Below are 18709 nucleotides of genomic sequence, written 5' to 3'. Positions count from 1 at the left end.
TTATTAACTATACTAGACCAAGTGCAGACCCGTTGGGGGGGGGGGGGCTGAGGCATCACACTCACATTAACCACCCCCCAAACACACAGGTGGGGGGAGGGGGGGTGAGAAGAGGGGAGGGAGGGGAGAGGAGGAGGAGGAAGGGGGCGGGGGGGAGAGAGGGAAGGGGGTGGGGTAGAGAGGGAAGGGGGGTGGGTGAGAGAGGGATGGGAGAGGGAGAGGGGTGAGGAGAGGGAGGGGGGAGGAGAGAAGGGGGAGAGAAGTGGAAGAGTGGGGAGGGAGGGAGGGAGGGGTAGAGGGGTAGCGGGAGTGGTGGAAGAGGGACGGGGGAGTGGTGGAAGAGGAACAGAGGGGTAGGAGGAAGGGGGGGGGGAGAGAGGGAAAAGGGAGGGGAAGAGAGAGGGGTGGGGGAGGGAGAGGGGTGGTGTAAGGGGAGAGAAGTGGAAGAGTGGGGAGGGAGGGGTAGGAGGAGTGGTGGAAGAGGGACAGAGGGGTAGAGCGAAGGGGGCGGGGGGAGAGAGGGAAGGGGGTGGGGTAGAGAGGGAAGGGGGGTGGGGGAGAGAGGGATGGGTGGGAGAGGGAGAGGGGTGAAGAGAGGGAGACATAAAAACATAGAAATTAAGTGCAGGAGTAGGCCATTCGGCCCTTTGAGCCTGCACCACCATTCAATATGATCATGGCTGATCATCCAACTCAGTATCCTGTACCTGCCTTCTCTCCATACCCCCTGATCCCTTTAGCCACAAGGGCCACATCTAACTCCCTCTTAAGTTCCGATTGGACATATGTGTACATTGGGCATTGTGACATCACACAATGGAACGTTCACCATTGGCTGGGGCTCCTGCAAAGGCATATGTAAATGGATCCATTCCGATTGGACATATGTGAGCATCGGGCATTGTGACATCACACGATGGAACGTTCATCAGGGGCTGGGGCTGGGGCTGGTGCTGCTTCTATGGGTGAGAAGCCAGTTTATTTTTGAAATATTGGCGGGGGGGAAGGATTTGATTAAAAACGTGTACTTAAACACGACGAAATGTAATGAGGTGCGGATACTTAGAAAGAAAAGTGAAATCTCTACCGAAATGGAAAAGATGTCGGCGATTCTGCATCTGGTTTCGGAGTTGCAGTGAATCAAAGGAAGAAAGGCGGCCAGCAGCCGTCCATGTAAATGGATCCATTCCGATTGGACATCTGCGAGTATTGGGCATTGTGACATCACACGATGGAACGAATCAAAAGGAAGAAAGGCAGCCGGCAGCCGGACGGTCGGCAGGCGACAGGCACACAGTTTTATATATTAACTAGACCAAGTGCAGACCCGTTGGATCTGTTTCCCCAACGGCGTTTGCGGGGGGGGGGGGGGGGCTGAGGCATCACACTCACATTAACCACCCCCCAAACACACAGGTGGGGGGAGGGGGGGTGAGAAGAGGGGAGAGGAGGAGGAGGAAACGGGACAGATTTGGGAGGGAAAGGAGAGCGGGGTAGGGGGTGAGAGAGGGAGATGGGGAGAAAGATGTGGGTGAGGGGGGGGGGATGGGGAGGGAGGGAAGGGGAGAGGGGTGGGTGGAGAGAGGGGAAAGAGTGGCGAGGGAGAGTGGAGGGGGAAGGGGGGGGAGAAGTCAAGTGAAAGAGAGGGAGGAGAGAGGGATGGGGAGGGGAGAGAGATGTGGGGGGGAAGGATGGGGACGGAGAGGAGGAGGGAGGGGTAAGAGTGTGGAGGGAGGGGGAGAGAGGTGGGGGAGAGGGGGGAAAGAGCGGGGAGGGATAGTGGGAGGATGAGAGGTGGAAGAGTGGGGAGGGTCAGAGGGGTAGGGGGAAGGGGTGGGGGGGAGAGGGGAGTGAGGGGGAGGGAAAGGGGTGAAGTGAGGGAGAGAAGTGGAAGAGTGGGGAGGGCGGGGTAGGGGGAGTGGTGGAAGAGGGACAGAGGGGTAGGGGGAAGGGGGCGGGGGGAGAGAGGGAAGGGGATAGTGTAGAGAGTGAAGGGGGGTGGGGGAGAGAGGGATGGTGGGAGAGGGAGAGGGGTGAGAAGAGGGAAACTTAGAAACATAGAAATTAGGTGCAGGAGTAGGCCATTCGGCCCTTCGAGCCTGCACCTCCAGTCAATATGATCATGGCTGATCATCCAACTCAGTATCCTGTACCTGCCTTCTCTCCACACCCCCTGATCCCTTTAGCCACAAGGGCCACATCTAACTCCCTCTTAAATATAGCCAATGAACAGGCCTCAACTACCTTGTGTGGCAGTGAATTTGACAGGGGCTATGACAGAAATATTTCAAATGTCATTAGAAACGGGAATAGTACCGGAGGATTGGCGTACTGCGCATGTTGTTCCATTGTTTAAAAAGGGGTCTAAGAGTAAACCTGGCAATTATAGACCTGTTAGCTTGACGTCAGTGGTGGGCAAATTAATGGAAAGGATACTTAGAGATAATATATATAAGCATCTGGATAAACAGGGTCTGATTAGTAACAGTCAACATGGATTTGTGCCTGGAAGGTCATGTTTGACTAATCTTCTGGAATTTTTTGAAGAGGTTACTCGGGAAATTGATGAGGGTAAAGCAGTGGATGCTGTATATATGGACTTCAGTAAGGCCTTTGACAAGGTTCCTCATGGAAGGTTGGTTAAGAAGGTTCAATGGTTGGGTATTAATGGTGGAGTAGCAAGATGGATTCAACAGTGGCTGAATGGGAGATGCCAGAGAGTAATGGTGGATGGTTGTTTGTCAGGTTGGAGGCCAGTGACTAGTGGGGTGCCACAGGGATCTGTGTTGGGTCCACTGTTGTTTGTCATGTACATCAATGATCTGGATGATGGTGTGGTAAATTGGATTAGTAAGTATGCAGATGATACTAAGATAGGTGGGGTTGTGGATAATGAAGTAGATTTTCAAAGTCTACAGAGAGATTTATGCCAGTTGGAAGAGTGGGCTGAAAGATGGCAGATGGAGTTTAATGCTGATAAGTGTGAGGTGCTACATCTTGGCAGGACAAATCAAAATAGGACGTATATGGTAAATGGTAGGGAATTGAAGAATGCAGGTGAACAGAGGGATCTGGGAATAACTGTGCACAGTTCCCTGAAAGTGGAATCTCATGTAGATAGGGTGGTAAAGAAAGCTTTTGGTGTGCTGGCCTTTATAAATCAGAGCATTGAGTATAGAAGTTGGGATGTAATGTTAAAATTGTACAAGGCATTGGTGAGGCCAATTCTGTAGTATGGTGTACAATTTTGGTCGCCTAATTATAGGAAGGATGTCAACAAAATAGAGAGAGTACAGAGGAGATTTACTAGAATGTTGCCTGGGTTTCAGCAACTAAGTTACAGAGAAAGGTTGAACAAGTTAGGGCTTTATTCTTTGGAGCGCAGAAGGTTAAGGGGGGACTTGATAGAGGTCTTTAAAATGATGAGAGGGATAGACAGAGTTGACGTGGATAAGCTTTTCCCACTGAGAGTAGGGAAGATTCAAACAAGGGGACATGACTTGAGAATTAAGGGACAGAAGTTTAGGGGTAACATGAGGGGGAACTTCTTTACTCAGAGAGTGGTGGCTGTGTGGAATGAGCTTCCAGTGAAGGTGGTGGAGGCAGGTTCGTTTTTATCATTTAAAAATAAATTGGATAGTTATATGGACGGGAAAGGAATGGAGGGTTATGGTCTGAGCGCAGGTATATGGGACTAGGGGAGAATACGTGTTCGGCATGGACTAGAAGGGTCGAGATGGCCTGTTTCCGTGCTGTAATTGTTATATGGTTATATGGTTACATTTTTTTAAAACTATACCACATATTTTCAGAAACTCAAGTCCATGGTTGTCAATTTATAATAAAGGGAGACCCAGGTTGTGCATGTAAATACGAATTATTAAATAAAAAGATCTTTGTACATTATTGGAGGTAACATAAGTTTACTTTTGTTTTAAAATCAGAAACGCAACATTAGTTATGTACACTATTTTGCATTGCATTATTTAACTATGCATTGTCTGTTAACGTTTACAGATTATTTTGTTATTCTTATATCAAATGGTCAAAAATAAGTAAATTCACAAATTCTGAAGAAAACACATTCCTGTCAGAAAGATTTTATTTAAAAAAAGCATCTTGCTTAAAGCAGAACACTTTCATGCTGACCAGCAGCAGCAGTATCACTGGAAGTTTGGAAACAAGACATTATGCCATCTTGTGGCCAAAGAACAGTACAAAGAAAAAAACCAAAGTATTTGCAATTGAGAAAAATGAATCTAGAGTACACCTTCAGGTTGATAGAGACAATAAAAACACGGATGTAACATTTGAACAAAGCGTAACAGAGAAGAATATAACAATTTAAAATATATTCAGTGATTGAGACTTGTAACAGTAGATGCAGGATCTAAGCAGCGGCTTTCAATTTACCAAATCAGGCCAAACCATGAAAATTCATTCTCATACAATAAATTCGACCAACTGTGCAAAATTAATAAAAGTCTGCTTACCGTTATTTGGTAATTGCAGAAGCACATTTTTTTACTGAAGTCATTTTAACTTTCACTCATATGCATTTATTTCCAAGTCTAAGACCAAACCATACCTAACCTGGTTGATAAATTGTGACATCCAGATTCCTATGACAATGGGATGGGGAAGAACTATATTTAGCCAGATTTTGCTTGCAGCATTTTAAACTTGGCTGTTCAGTTTCCTATGGTTTTCATATAAATCATCGCCAAAAAGCACAGCATTTTCTAGAGCATCTGAGGTGGACATTTCTATTAGAAATTGTCTTTTATTAAATTTTCTTTTTATTGGATTGAAGAATTGTTCGTGATAAGCATTGAACCCAAAAGATTCATTAAAATATTGTATATAATGTATTACTACCAACATTTTGTCTTTAGTTCAGATTTCCAGTACTCAGTTAGTTTGCTTTTTGACAGATTAGGTGCAGGTGCAGATATAATCCTTTACTATTGATAGCTCAAAAGAAAGATAGCTTGTGGATTGGCAATGAATTTCCTTACCAGCGGGATGAAAAGGACCTTAAATCTATAGTGTGACTGGAGGAATAAGTAAACCATTCAAATCAATCGATTTTCAGCAGAACTAAGTTAACTGAAATAATGCCAGTAATGGCTACTGCCTAAGTAACAATTACAATCAGTGCCTTGAATCTACACAGTAAATGTTTATCAATTTTATCAAATATTGCAAAATAAATTTGCTTTAATTAATCATATTTTTGAATCTGTGCATTGCTAGCAAGGCAACATTTATTGCCATCCTTCGCTGCACATATTAAAAGTCAACTACCTAACCTCCAGGAAACTGGAACCACAAAGAAACAAGAATCTCTTCAAGTTGTTTGTGAAAAGTTATGTTTAAGAAATGACGATAAAAGTTTGTATAAATATTCTGATACCAGACCACGTAACCACATTTTCAAATTATATTTCACAATTCAGTTTAGTGGTATTTGAACAGAGCCTCGAAGTTGCTAAACCTGTGCTCAAAATACTTGCTACTCTGCAGCTAAGGAGATTAGTCATCTTCCAAATAAGCAAACATAAAAATTAACACTGAAAAAAATGACCACAAATGTGCCACTATTGTTTAATATCAACAACAAAATGCACACAACTCTTAAATAATACTTTGTGTCCAACACGAACACTCAATTATCAAAACAAAACCTTATAAATTCATTCACTGGAAATGTATACAGAGTAAATATCTCCTAAATTTTAGAATCAGTTATCCATTACAACAATATCTAGAGAATTCTAAGAGAGGCTATACAAAAATATTCTTAGCACCAATGTCCAAATTCCAGAGAAAACTGAGGATATTAACCAAAAAATCCTCACGATCGCAATAGCACCAGTCAGCTAAGTGATTTTACATTCGGAAACTCCTGGTTCTATGAAATGGCTGGAATGATTTCCTCATTGTGAAGAACATAAGTTGAGTTTTCAGCTTTGATTTTTCAGGGAACAGCACTGATTCACTCTCAGTTGTTGGAAAACGATTTCTATAAACTTCAGGGTAGGCCTTCTGAAACTGAAAAATGAAATATTTTACTATATGACCCAAGGCTGCATCATTTTACAAATACAGACTTGCACAAAGGTCATGTTCTGTAAACCCTCTTGCAAGTCTGATTTTACACATCGTAATCACCTTAAATCTACGTAGAACCAAGAGCAGCAGAAGTCAGTCTAGGGGTGACAGAAGTGGAGGTAGAGGGGGAACTGACAAAGCAATAGCCAACCGGAACAAGTAGCAGCTGGTGAAAGCGGAGGGATCCTACAGTGACTGAGAGCATCTTGTCGGTGGATGCAGCCTGAAGAAAATGGTGTTGGCAGGGGCAACAACAACAGCCGTGTCAACTGGATGGTGCAGCAGTTGGTGAAGAAGGGCTTGATGGTGCACCTTGTGGAAGATGTCAACGAATTGGACAAGAGTTGCTCTCCACCGTCTCCCTCGTCCTCACACGTCTTCCCAGTGCCGCACCGACAGTGGCCGAAACTGGAAGAATTCACCCAAGCCTGGGCAATGCTCTTATAACTATGAAGAGGACAGGAAGCTTTTATCTTCCTCCCATTGCAATAACAAGTTATTTAGGAAACGAGGCCACCTATTGTGAATTGTTTACATAAGTGTGGGTTTACACAAATCGTCTATCATGCAAGTCGGGGAGTGCCTGTATAAACAACAGCATATTCATAACATATTCCAAACAACCTGCAACTTTCCAATGAAAAATCTAAAATTGCCAACATGACATCACGAAGTTGGTCTAACAACAAATTTGCAGTAGTCTAATGGGAGGTAGTACAATTACTTCACTACTGTGCAGGGCATTTAAACCATATTTTGATTTACAGGGAAGAGTATTATATAGGGCGTGGTGATCACTGAAATTGGGTAACATATATGAAGCAGCTGTCTGAAGTACAAAAATAAAAAAGGAAGGATGACAACCATGACAAATGAGGGAAGTGTGTATTATGTCCTGAGAGAGAGGGGGAAGGGGGGAATGCAAATGTGAGGAAACTTGCAAGAACATAAAAACGGAATATTAAAGTTTGTAGTGAGAAAAAAAGTGAAGATTAACACAAGCCACTTGGAGTCAGAAACAATGGAATTTATAATGGAGAACAAACACACAGCAGAGCAATTTAACCAGTATTTTTGCTCTCACTTCATCAAGGAGAAGACAAATAACCTCACAGAAATGTTTTGGTATCTTTGGTCTAGCAAGATAAATTGTTGGAATTAAAGACCAATAGATGCTTCAGGTCCATTACACTTACAGAAGATTTGAAGAAATTATTCAAGAAGCGGGTTCTTTTATTTCACTTTGAGCAGGAGGGATGCCTCAATGTGACCACATCAATAATTGTGTGCAATTTTGGTCTTTGTCCGAGAAAGGCTATTCTTCTCTAGAGGGGCTGCAAAGGTTCATTAGCTTGATTCCTGTGATGGCAGAACTGACATGATGAGTAGACTTAAGTCCACTAGGGTTTGGCATTTTGAGGAGCGAAACCTATGAAATTCAGACTCAGGAACAGTCTTCCCATCTGTTATCAGGCATCTGAACAATCCTTCCATAGGCTGAGGTTCTGTCCAATTCACCTCTACCCTATTGCAGGTATTGGACTTTGTAAGAAACATGTGCTACAAGGTTGGCATTGTATAATATATTCTGCATTATTTTTCTTCCCATGTGCTCTACCCATTGAACTTGGGTCTGACACGATTGTATTATCTGATCTAATTGCAGATAGTGTGCAAATCAAAGCTTTTCACAGTGCCTCAGTACACAAAAAGAATAAACCTAAACCCTGATAGGACTGGACAGACTCGACACTGGAAGGTTGTTCTGATCATGGAGACTAGGGGGGGGGGGTCACAGCCCAAGGAGTTGAGGTATGCTAGTTAGGAGTAGAATTAGGAGACATTTTGTTATCCGAAGAGTTGTCATCCAAAGGATTCTCTCTCACGAAAGCAATCAAAGTCAAATTAAATAAATGCAAGGTGTTAGAAAATGGCTACAATGATTAAGGATAAAAGGAGAAAGCAAGAAAAGGATCCTGAAATTTAGATCAGCCACAAATGGAGGAGCAAGCTTAAAAGAGCTGAAAGGCCTACGACTACCTATTCTTATTTTTTATGTTTCTCTTCGGCTCAGACTTCTTAAATTGCTATCATGGGGCACACATTGCATCCTTTTGTTTGGGAGTTTGTAGTATAGCAGAAGAAAGTGCAATATGAAGAGAGAAAAAATAAAAATAACTCTTTACTGGACAAAATCAGATAAGAAGCATGTCCACATCCTCAATGCTGTATGGAAACACAGAAAATGCTCGATATGAAAAATCATAACATTTTGAATTTCAGTCCGTAAGATTCTGAAACAGATGGCAGAATTGAGTTATTGTCGCTTTACCTGTTTTAATTTCTTCTTCTTCTCTTTAACAGACATGTCTTTACACATTATTATTTCTTCCAGTTGTGCTGTTAAAGCAGCTTGAGGATTTCTCCAAGGTTCTTTAAATTCTTCAGAACTAATCTTCTGACAAATAGTGCGGGAGGCCAGTGAAGCATCAGCATCAGCATACTTAATCTAGGGAAGGGAAAAAAAGATGCAGTTAAGAACTCTCTCTGCCTGAGACTAAAAATCAAAATTTGTCAATAACTTACAGGAGATATTTTGTAACATTAACAATTGAACAAAATCCTATTGCCATGCATTCAGTCTTAAACTGAATGGTCTTTAAAGTACCTGAACTCTTCGGAGGTGAGCCAAATGTTCTTCCACTGCACTTTGTAGATGGTCTGGAACTCCCAATACCTCTTCATAATGATCCATCATGAAACTGACGAGTCTTGTAGCAAATAGTTCATCAAGATCCACTTCATCCTCTGAGCGCAGGATACAGCGAGAAAAGGTTTGAATCATCTTCAAATTTAAAAGAAACATTTTTTTTTTAATGGACATGGCCATTGAAAGTTTGTAATATGAAGTGAATAAAATTGCTTAGAAGGTGCTATGTGTGATGTTCTGCTTCCTGATTTTTCATTACTTGTGCTACCTATTTCCACCCTGCTCTATTCTGTGTTGGAGTCAAATGAAATGACACAAAATATTACAAAATTTAAAAGACATTTGGACAGGTACATGGAGAGGAAGGGTTTAGAGGGGTGTGGGCCACTTGCAGACAGGTGGGACAAATGTCAATGGGGCATCTTGGTCACATGGGGAAGTTGGGCCAGGGTTAGATTAACTGCAGATAAATGGCGCACTATATCTTTTGCTTCTCTTCTGGCTCGGCGAACAATCCTGCTCAGGTGGACGGAACCTACCCCGCCCACTCATACTCAATGGCTGACAGATATTATGTCCTGCCTAAAGCTCGAGATAATCAGGTACTCACTTCAACATTCAAATGGAAGGTTTCACAAAGCGTGGGGACCTTTTTTAAATGCATTCCAGACTTTATAAATGCTTGATCATCAAGCACAGTTTAACATTAACAGTCTACCCATTCATTTATCGTGGATTATTGTTGTGACAGGCTGATATTTGCATATGCTCACTGGCAGTGACTGGGGAGGTATTATTTTTGGTATCTCATTTTTCTTTTATTGTTGTTGTCTTGTTATATGTTAGCATAAGTTGTTTTTTATTTATTCTTTTCGTACACTCTGTCTGTAACAAATAGACAATTTTCACTTTGTTATGTCCTGAAAACTAAATAAAAAAGATTTTGATTTAAATAGTGCATCCGACCAACATTTTTTTTTTTAAGGTTTATGACACCATTCTTTATTTCTCTTTGCTTTCTCTTAGATTGGATGCACTATTAATGTTTTATAGCAACCTTCAAAGACTGCTTATTCCTACAAGTTCCTGCTTAGTTACATTAAGCTCATATTGTAAGAACAATGTTCAAGTGGAGTAAGTAGAATGTTTGAAAGAAGGAAAATGCATAAGACTAGTCCCACTGTAATTGTTTCAGGATTGGTACATACATCATATGTTGATTGTGATACAACTAGCTACCATTGACTGGTGAATGAGCTACCTAAATGCATTACCATAAAGGTATACCAATAATATAATGGATAACTTCCAAAAGTGTAAAAATACTGACTAAATTGAAAGTTCATTTTTTAATCAATTTAATCAACTAAAACTCACCAATGTTCTGCTGGCAATAGCTTCATGAAGATGAGGCATTTCAACATTAAGCGCAATTCGAGCCATCATCCGCATTAACAGCTGAAGCCTTCTCCGATTTTCCGGGGGCAAAAGAAGACAACAAATCTGAAGTGCTTCAACACCAACTCGCTGTTCCTGCAGAAGACCTAGCTTTCAAAATAGTGCAATATTAAACCAAAGGCCACTACAATTAAAATCAGGTAAATTGAATTTGGTATGAAAAATGTAAATAAAATGGGGCTCAATGAACCACATTGTAACAGCTGCCCCTTCATAACAAGCGAAAGAAACTACCCAAAGCTAATTTAATACATCAAATTTAAACAGCCTTTTTTACTTCAATTAATTTTCTCTATTATACCAGAGTTTGTGTAAAATAATGGAATTTATATAAATGGTCAAAAGGAAGAAAGAGCTCACCACAAACCACTATCAGATACATTTCTAAATTATCTTTATGAAAATTAAAAAAACAAGATTTGTAAATCTGATATAGCAAGTATAGGGAACACTTGGGAGTATAGGAAACACTGAAAATGTCAGTCAGCATCTGTGAAAAGGGAAACAGTTAATGTTTCAACCCCCAGACCTTTCAATAGTTACGACCTGTTGAGCATTTCCAACATTTTCACTTTTTGTTACCTTCATTCTTAGGTATTTGTGCCCAAACCCTCTTAGTGAGGAACATAAATAAAGTTGTAAGAGCTTCTGTGGACATGTAAAATGCAGGAAAAAAAATTACAAGGACAAATGTGATCCCTTTCATATAATGCCGGAAGAATGTATAATGGGGAGGCAGAGCAGCAGCAGGGAGACTGAAAAAGTGTGCTGTAATTGGCTCATTGAGCAGAGGTCACACGCCAGAAAAGAGGCAGATGAGAACTTGGGGGCAGAGAGCAAGATTAGCAGACAGAGCTGGTTATAGCAAAGAAAGAAACTGTATTCATTTAAATTCTAGAAGCGTAACTGATAAGGTGGGCAAAACTGAGCATGTGGATTAGCTTGAGGATTGGGATATTAGGCCATAACTGAAACCTGACTGAGAGAAGGGCAGGGCTGGCATCCCAGTATCCCAGGGTACAGATACTCAGGCATGATAGGGATGCAGGTAGAGAGCAGGGGGAGGAAAGAGGTGGAAGGGAGTGGCGGGGTTGCCTTTTTGATCAGGGATGAACTAACTATGGTACTCAGTGAGGATACTCTCGGGGGTTCGTCCAGGTAGGCTATATGGAGAGAACTTAGAAATAAAAAGGGAATGATCACTTTGATAGGACTGTATTATAGGCCTTGCAATAGTCGGTAGAATTTAGAGGAGCAGACGAGCAGGGAAATTGCTGATAATTTTAAAATAATAGGTTAGTGTTAGTGGGAGATCTCAACTTCCCTATTGTGGACTGGGTCTCCCATTGTGTAAAGGACTTGTACGGGATGGCATTTGTTGAATGTATCCAAGAAAACTTCCTTAATCACCATTTTGAGGGCCCTATGCGAGAGGACACAACGACAAACCTCCTCTTTTGGACCAGTGACCGTAATTATATTACAGACCAACAAATTGAGGTCGTAAATTGGGGCATGGCCAATTTTGGAGGCATTAGGTCGGAACTTGAAGAGGCCCATTGCAATAGTCTATTTCTAAGTAAGGGGATGGTTGGAAAATGGGAGGCTTCCAAAGTGAGATAGTAAGAGTGCAGGGCAACGTTCCTGTTAGGCTGAAGGGCAAGGCTGGCATGTCGAGGGAACCCTGGTTGCTTTGAGATTTTTGGGCTCTGGAAAATTGAGACATAGCATCACAATTAGACAATCAGGATCTAGAAACCCCCCCCCCCCCCCCCCCACAAGGATAAGAAGTATAGAGTACAGTTAAGGCAATCAAAAAGGCAGAGGGAGGACATGAAATGGAGCCGGCAAGCAAAGTAATGTAAAAACCCATGATTCTCTAGGTATATTAAGAGGGTGGTTACAGAAATTGATTCCCTTAAAGATCAGCATGACCTCCTTAGTGTAACCATAAAAGAGGAAGACATTAAATAAATGATTCTCTTCTGTTTTTACTGGGTATGTAATTGAGGCATAGGATTTGGGATGTCTTCGATCAAATATGAATTATCAAAGGAGGTATTGATAGTTTTAAAGCACATTCAAGTTATAAATTCTTGGGGCATGACCAAATGCATCATCAGACTTTGTAGGAAGCAAGGGAGGAAATTGCTGTTTGTTATATACATTAGCGATCTGGATGACAATGTAATTAATATTGTTAGTAAATTTGCAGATTACATCAAAATTGATGATTAAGTGGACAGCAAGGAAGGATGTCTAAGTTTACAATAGGGACTTGATCAGTTGGGAAGGTGGATCAGGGTGTAGCAAATTACATTTAAAACAGACAGGGTAAGATGTCAGACTTCGGTATGTGATAGAGCCCTCGAGAATGTTGTAAAACAGAGATTTGAGAGTACAGGTGCATGGTTCCCTGGAAGTGGAAGTTGCTACACCTGCCTTCATAAAGAAGGGTATAGAGTACAAAAGTAGGGACATCATGATTCAGCTGTACACGTTGTTGGTGAGACCAATGTAAGCAGTTTTGTTTTCCCAGCTATACGAACAATATCATCAAATCGAAAAGGATGCAGAAGAAATTCACTAGGATGTCACCGGGTCTGCAGGCTTGAGTTATACGGAGAGGTTGGAGAGTCCGGATTTTTGAACTTTTTTCTTTGGACCATAGGAGGCTGAGAAGTTACCTCATTGAAATGTATGAGACCAGGTGACATCCTAGTGAATTTCTTCTGCATCCCAGCGCTAGACCAAATGGAACCCGTTGGGCCCCATCCCCCTCAATCCGTGGGGAGGGGGCGGCCTGCAGCGTCACACACACGCACACACTAACCACCCCACACACGTAACCACCCCCACCCCCCCACACACACACACACACGCACTAACCACCACTCCCCACACATACATCCCCCTTGTTTTTTTGAGAAGATGTGATTATACACAAACAAAAACAAATACACACACAATTAAATACTTCCACATACAAGATCAGACTTTTAAGTATATAACAGATATGGATATAGATTTGGAGAAATTTATAGATATGAAGGGTTAGTGAGCTGTGGGCTAAGTAGGACTAGCCCAATATGGCAACTTGGTTGCCATGACAAAGTGGGCCAAAGAGCCAGTTTCTGAGCCGTATAGCTCAATCAGTCTGTGATAAGGAAATTATAGAGGAATGAAATGCTTGCTGCCTTTTGATACCTGGGTGCAGTCTGTACGGAGTTTGTACGTTCTCCTCGTGACTGTGTGGGTTTTCACCGAGATCTTCGGTTTCATCCCTCACTCCAAGCACATACAGGTTTGTAGGTGAATTGGCTTGGTATAAATGTAAATTGTCCCTAGTGTGTATGCGTGTGTGTAGGATAGTGTTAATGTGCGGGGTTCGCTGGTCGGTGTGGTCTCTGGGCCTGTTTCCGCGCTGTATCTCTAAACTAAACTAAACCCATGCCCTAGGGCTATGGAGAACTATGGATACTCTGGTTATCCAAATTTTATTGAAACGTAGAAAATAGATGCAGTAGGCCATTCGTTCCTTTGAGCCAGCCATTCAATGTGATCATGGCTGATCATCCACAATCAGTAACCCGTTCCTGTTTTCTCATAGCCCCTGACTCCGCTATCTTTAAGAGCCCTATCTAGCTCTCTCTTGAAAGTATCCAGAGAACCGGCTTCCACTGCCGTTTGAGGCAGAGAATTCCACACTCACAACCCTCTGTGTGAAGAAGTGTTTCCTCATCTCCGTTCTAAATGACTTGGCCCTTATTCTTAAATTGTGGCCTCTGGTTCTGGAATCCCCCAACATCGGGAACATGTTTCCTGCCTCTAACGTGTCCAAACCCTTAACAATCTTATATGTTTCAATAAGATCCCCTCACATCCTAAATTCCAGAGTATACAAGCCCATCCACTCCATTCTCTCAGCATATGACAGGCTAACTGGTCTATAATTCCGTTTTCTCGCTCCTGTATTTCCTAAAAAGTGGGATGACATTAGCTACCCCCCAATACACAGGAACTGATCCTGAATCTATAGAACATTGGAAAATTATCACCAATGCATCCACTATTACTAGAGCCGCTTCCTGATCATCCAAAATCAGTATCCCGTTCCTGCTTTTCCCCATATCCCTTGATTGCCTTAGCCCTTAAAGCTAAATCTAACTCTCTCTTGAAACCTTATCTGTAGGTTCTCGAAAGCTTCCTGCAAGGAGTACTATATGTAATTACTACTCAACCCCCTCCAAACAATATTTTTGCTTGCCTGATGGCAGGAATTGGGAAAACGTTGGATCTATAAGAAAGTATATGATATCCAGGTAATCATATCATTGAGCAGGTAGGTATGGAATCATGAAAGGGAAATTGTATTTGAATAATCTTTTGTGGATATATTAGTAGGGTAGATAAAGAGTAAGGTGTATTTGGATTCTCAAAATGCTTCTGGTAAGGTCCCAGAATGGAGGTTGTTGAATAAAGAGTCCCTGGAATTGGGAGGAATACTAGCATGGATTGAGAACTGGTTTACTGATAGAAAGCAGAGCAAGAATAAATGGGGGTTTTTACGACAGGCCTCTGTTTTCATTTCAGATTTTTGGCATCTGTTGTTTTTGATTTTCAGAGTAGGGCTCATCATCTCAAATTAAGGGGGTTAGGCCATTTAGGATTATGCATTTTGTGTTGTCAATTAATGGAATTCTCATTTCCATGGTTGCATGACTATGAGTCAACGCCAATTAACCAAAAAAGACATGCCACCCCTGTCTACGTGATCTTACATTTAAACTATTCTCTGTAGCCCCAGGCTAAGCAATTTAACATTGTAGATAATTTACTGCAGATTGATGCACGCTCATTCAAAACATATTCAACTGAATTTAAGCAAGAACATTACAAAGCACCACATCCATCTGCTCTAACAATAACTTAACTTCCTTTTAATCAATGTCAAATTCCCGTTTGTGAAGTGGGCAACACCCGAGAGGCCTGCATGCAATAAAAATGAGGAACAGAATGTTTCATAATTTAACCAATAGCTGCAGAAGTGCAGATTACCACTTCAAAACATGTTTCGAGCCTTTTGGCAGCCAGTGCAGAATTCAGGATTACTAGAAATCCAAGACTTTTCGCCTAAATCTCACTACGCAAATCATATCAGAAACGTTAATTTTTGTTACATTGTTTATATTAATTACCCACCTAAAGTGTTGATAAAAAGTTCATAGAACTCAAATGTCAACAAAGGCTCCGATGGTTTTTGAAAGTAGTCTGCTATCGTTTTGAACACATCTCTTTCAAACCCTGGGTACATTGGTCGATTTAATTCACTTCCATTTGGCCCTCAGAAAAGGAAAAAGCAAGTCATATTAAAAAAAAGGCTTGGACCACATAACCATATAATACACCAGTTCACAGGTATAAGCGAATGAACAAAGTATTATATTAAGTGAAGAAATTTTATGAACCCCACATATCATTCAAAAGTGGTGCCAGTGCATCCTAGGCAACAGTTAAAGGACTTTATGGGGGGAAAATAAATATTCTTCCTTTCTGTGGCTGCTCCACCTCTCAGAAGTGATGGAGATGGTGGATTCAAGGGTTCATGATCTATTGGTTTCTTTATTGTCATATATACCAGGTACAGTGAAATACATTTTCTGCATACACCTCAGCTAGACTATCCCGATATGCAAGTACAAATGCCCCAGACGGTACAGAACAGCCCACTGCGTCCATATGCAAGAGGCGCCATTTTACGGTCCCAGCTAAAGCTAGTAACAAAGGCCCTTTGAAGTCGTCGCCACCATTTCGGTCGTCCCGCGACCTGATGTGCCTCTCCACGCCTGGCCCTCTTCAGTTCATGTTCCCCAGGGGGAGCCTTCCGCAAGCAAGAAGGGTTGTCAGCATGGTAAGGTGAAACGATTGTCCCAGTTCTGGCCTGGGTATACTACTGTGGGGAAGCAATTTCTCAATCACTAAAGTCAGAGCAGGTTGTTGGATATCTCCAAGGTGAGACGTCATGTATCAAAACACTCTAGTCAGGCTAATAAATGTGCACGCCTCCTCCTGCAGAGCAAGTGGCTGACTTGGAGCATGAGGGTGATCTTATAAAGGCGTATAAGATTGTGAGAGGAATAAATTGGGGGGTGTAAAATACACTGTGCATTTACTATTCCTCTCATGATCTTATACACCCCTATAAGATCACCCATCATCCCCAAGTGCTCCATTTAACCAGAGTAGGAGAATCAAGAACCAAGGTATATAGGTTTAAAGTGAGAGGGGTAAGATCTAATAGGAAACTGAGTGGCAACTTTGTTTTTTTACACAAAGGGAGGTTGTTATATGGAACAAGCTGCTGGAGGACATAGTTGAGGTCGGGATAGTATTGGGGATACATCATTGTTTCAAGTACAAACAAGTTCCATCGAGTTTCTGCAATTCAAAAGAGTAATTTGTGTCTAATTTATTGTTTTATCTAGGTTAAAAGATTATAGGTAACTACGTTCATACTTACAGTTTGCCAAACACCTCATGGCTGACAGAACCCAATGTGGAAGCTCTTCTATTTTAAAATGGAAAGATTTCCAGGTTATTTATAGCACTCTTTATGACATTTTCTCTTTTTCTTCCAAGTAAATTCTTATAAAACCTTCACAACCCTTTAAACGATTTAACCCTTGCTTTGAAAGATATAATTTCCTGATCGGCTTCGTGTTGTGCAATAGACACACTTGGATGTATGACTAAACCACAGAGATCCAAAAAATGTTAAGAATTGATCAATAGTTTTTATTAATCATAGCTCACTAACAGTTCATATTCTTCAATTAGTCTTCACATACCATGCAAGGCTGTAGGGGAAAAATCCAAATTCTTTGATTTTTGCTCCTAAATCCTATGCTTGGATAGCATGTTCTGTTATCAGACCAAGGTAGCTGTTTTAATCTATATTTCACTGAAATGTTGACTAGAATTGCTGGTTTCTGAATATCAGAACAACAATGGTTATGATATGAACTAAAAGTTAAAGTAACACACAGAAAACCCAGATAATGAAATTTTTGAATTCATGTTCAGCTACTTGTTATCATCAGATTCACCAAAAATAACAGACTTGGGCAAGCAAATGGGAGATAATTGGGATCTGTGGAATCCATAGAAAACATTAATCACAGGTTCAAATAACAAAACAAGAAGCAAAAGGTTAAAAAAAAAAATTGCTCAACTCCAAAACGCAAGGAGGAAACTTACTTTTAAAGTATACTAGACCAAGTGCAGACCCGTTGGGTCTGTTCCCGCAACGCGCGGTTGCGAGGGGAGGAGACGGCCTGAGGCGTAACACACACACTAACCAACCTCTCACACACACACACACACACACTAACCACCCCCATTGATATTATATTAAGAAGGGAGGGAAGGAGAGGGGTAGGGCCGCCCAGCAGCCGAAGGCCTCAGATTGAGCCTCAGCTCCACGGCCTTGCATCCTTGGCGCTTCAGACCCGGAGTACGGGGAGGGGGTGGGGGGAGTGGAGCAGAGCCGGGCTGCCAAACGAAGAGAGAGAGAGAGATGCGGCTTGGATTGGTCGGCATGTGGGCATTGTGACGTCAGCAGCTGGTAAGATGTTAAAAATCGAGTTTTGTGATCAATTTTACTCAAAATCTGGGGAAATAATTGACCAAGGAGTGGATGTGAGAATGTAAAAGTTAAATCGCTAGCGAAATGGTAAAATATCTCGGCGTTTTTGCGCCTGGTTTTCGCAGAGTAACGAATCAAAGGCAAAATGCCATACACCCACACACACACACAGTTTTAAAAGTATATAGATGTAATTACTGAAATAATTTCTCAATTTTACCATTTAATCCAAAAATCTTCAAATGTTAAAATGCATACCTAATTTATTGTCTAAAATTACCACTCCTTGTTTATTGACATGGTGAACATTATGGGTGATATATTTGGAATTGACTTGTTTAGGATCCAGCACTCCTTCCAGAGAAGTAAGCCCCAAGATTTTCTGCAAACTGGAAAACAGGCAAATACGATTTTATCTATTCTACTCATAGACATACAACACAAACAGCTGCAAAATTCATAAATTCATCAACAGCTCATAAAATCAGTGCAATAAATATTCTCCTCAAACATCTTAAGAATTTGATTAATAAAACATATTGTAGTAGAAAAAGTACAGCAAGGAACAGGCCCTTGAGCTCACAATATCTGTGCAAAACATGATGCCAAACTAAACTAACCTTACATGATATGGATATGATTTGATTTGATTTGATAAGATTTATTGTCATTCACCCCTAAGTTTGAACGAAATATAATTTCTTCAGTTTTTCACATACAGTTCTTTAGTAACTTGTCAGTTTCTTTGTTGAACTAAATTAAGGCGCATGTTGCAATCAAAA

The 18709-nt window shown here is 41.4% G+C and overlaps 1 protein-coding gene across 2 annotated transcripts in view; it reads right to left on the bottom strand.

Moving 5' to 3' along the window:
• Nucleotides 1-3906: 3906 nt before the first annotated feature.
• Nucleotides 3907-18709, bottom strand: part of depdc1b (DEP domain containing 1B) — a 53220-nt gene continuing 38417 nt past the window's right edge. The window contains exons 5-11 of one of the 2 annotated variants that reach the window (XM_033030090.1): nucleotides 18186-18316; nucleotides 16803-16850; nucleotides 15485-15625; nucleotides 10202-10368; nucleotides 8783-8959; nucleotides 8447-8623; nucleotides 3907-6054 (exon numbers count right to left, since the gene is read on the bottom strand). In XM_033030090.1, coding sequence (XP_032885981.1) covers nucleotides 5893-6054; nucleotides 8447-8623; nucleotides 8783-8959; nucleotides 10202-10368; nucleotides 15485-15625; nucleotides 16803-16850; nucleotides 18186-18316 — 1003 coding nt within the window. In that variant the 3' untranslated portion in view covers nucleotides 3907-5892. Of the gene's footprint in view, nucleotides 6055-6099; nucleotides 6562-8446; nucleotides 8624-8782; nucleotides 8960-10201; nucleotides 10369-15484; nucleotides 15626-16802; nucleotides 16851-18185; nucleotides 18317-18709 lie in introns of those variants that run through there. The other variant, XM_033030091.1, reaches the window with a different exon arrangement.

The sequence above is a fragment of the Amblyraja radiata genome, chromosome 1 (assembly GCF_010909765.2).
Source record: "Amblyraja radiata isolate CabotCenter1 chromosome 1, sAmbRad1.1.pri, whole genome shotgun sequence".
In the NCBI taxonomy this organism is placed as follows: Eukaryota; Metazoa; Chordata; class Chondrichthyes; order Rajiformes; family Rajidae; genus Amblyraja; species Amblyraja radiata.
The sequence above is the reverse complement of the archived record's forward strand: the minus strand, read 5'-3'. Positions and strand labels throughout refer to the sequence as shown.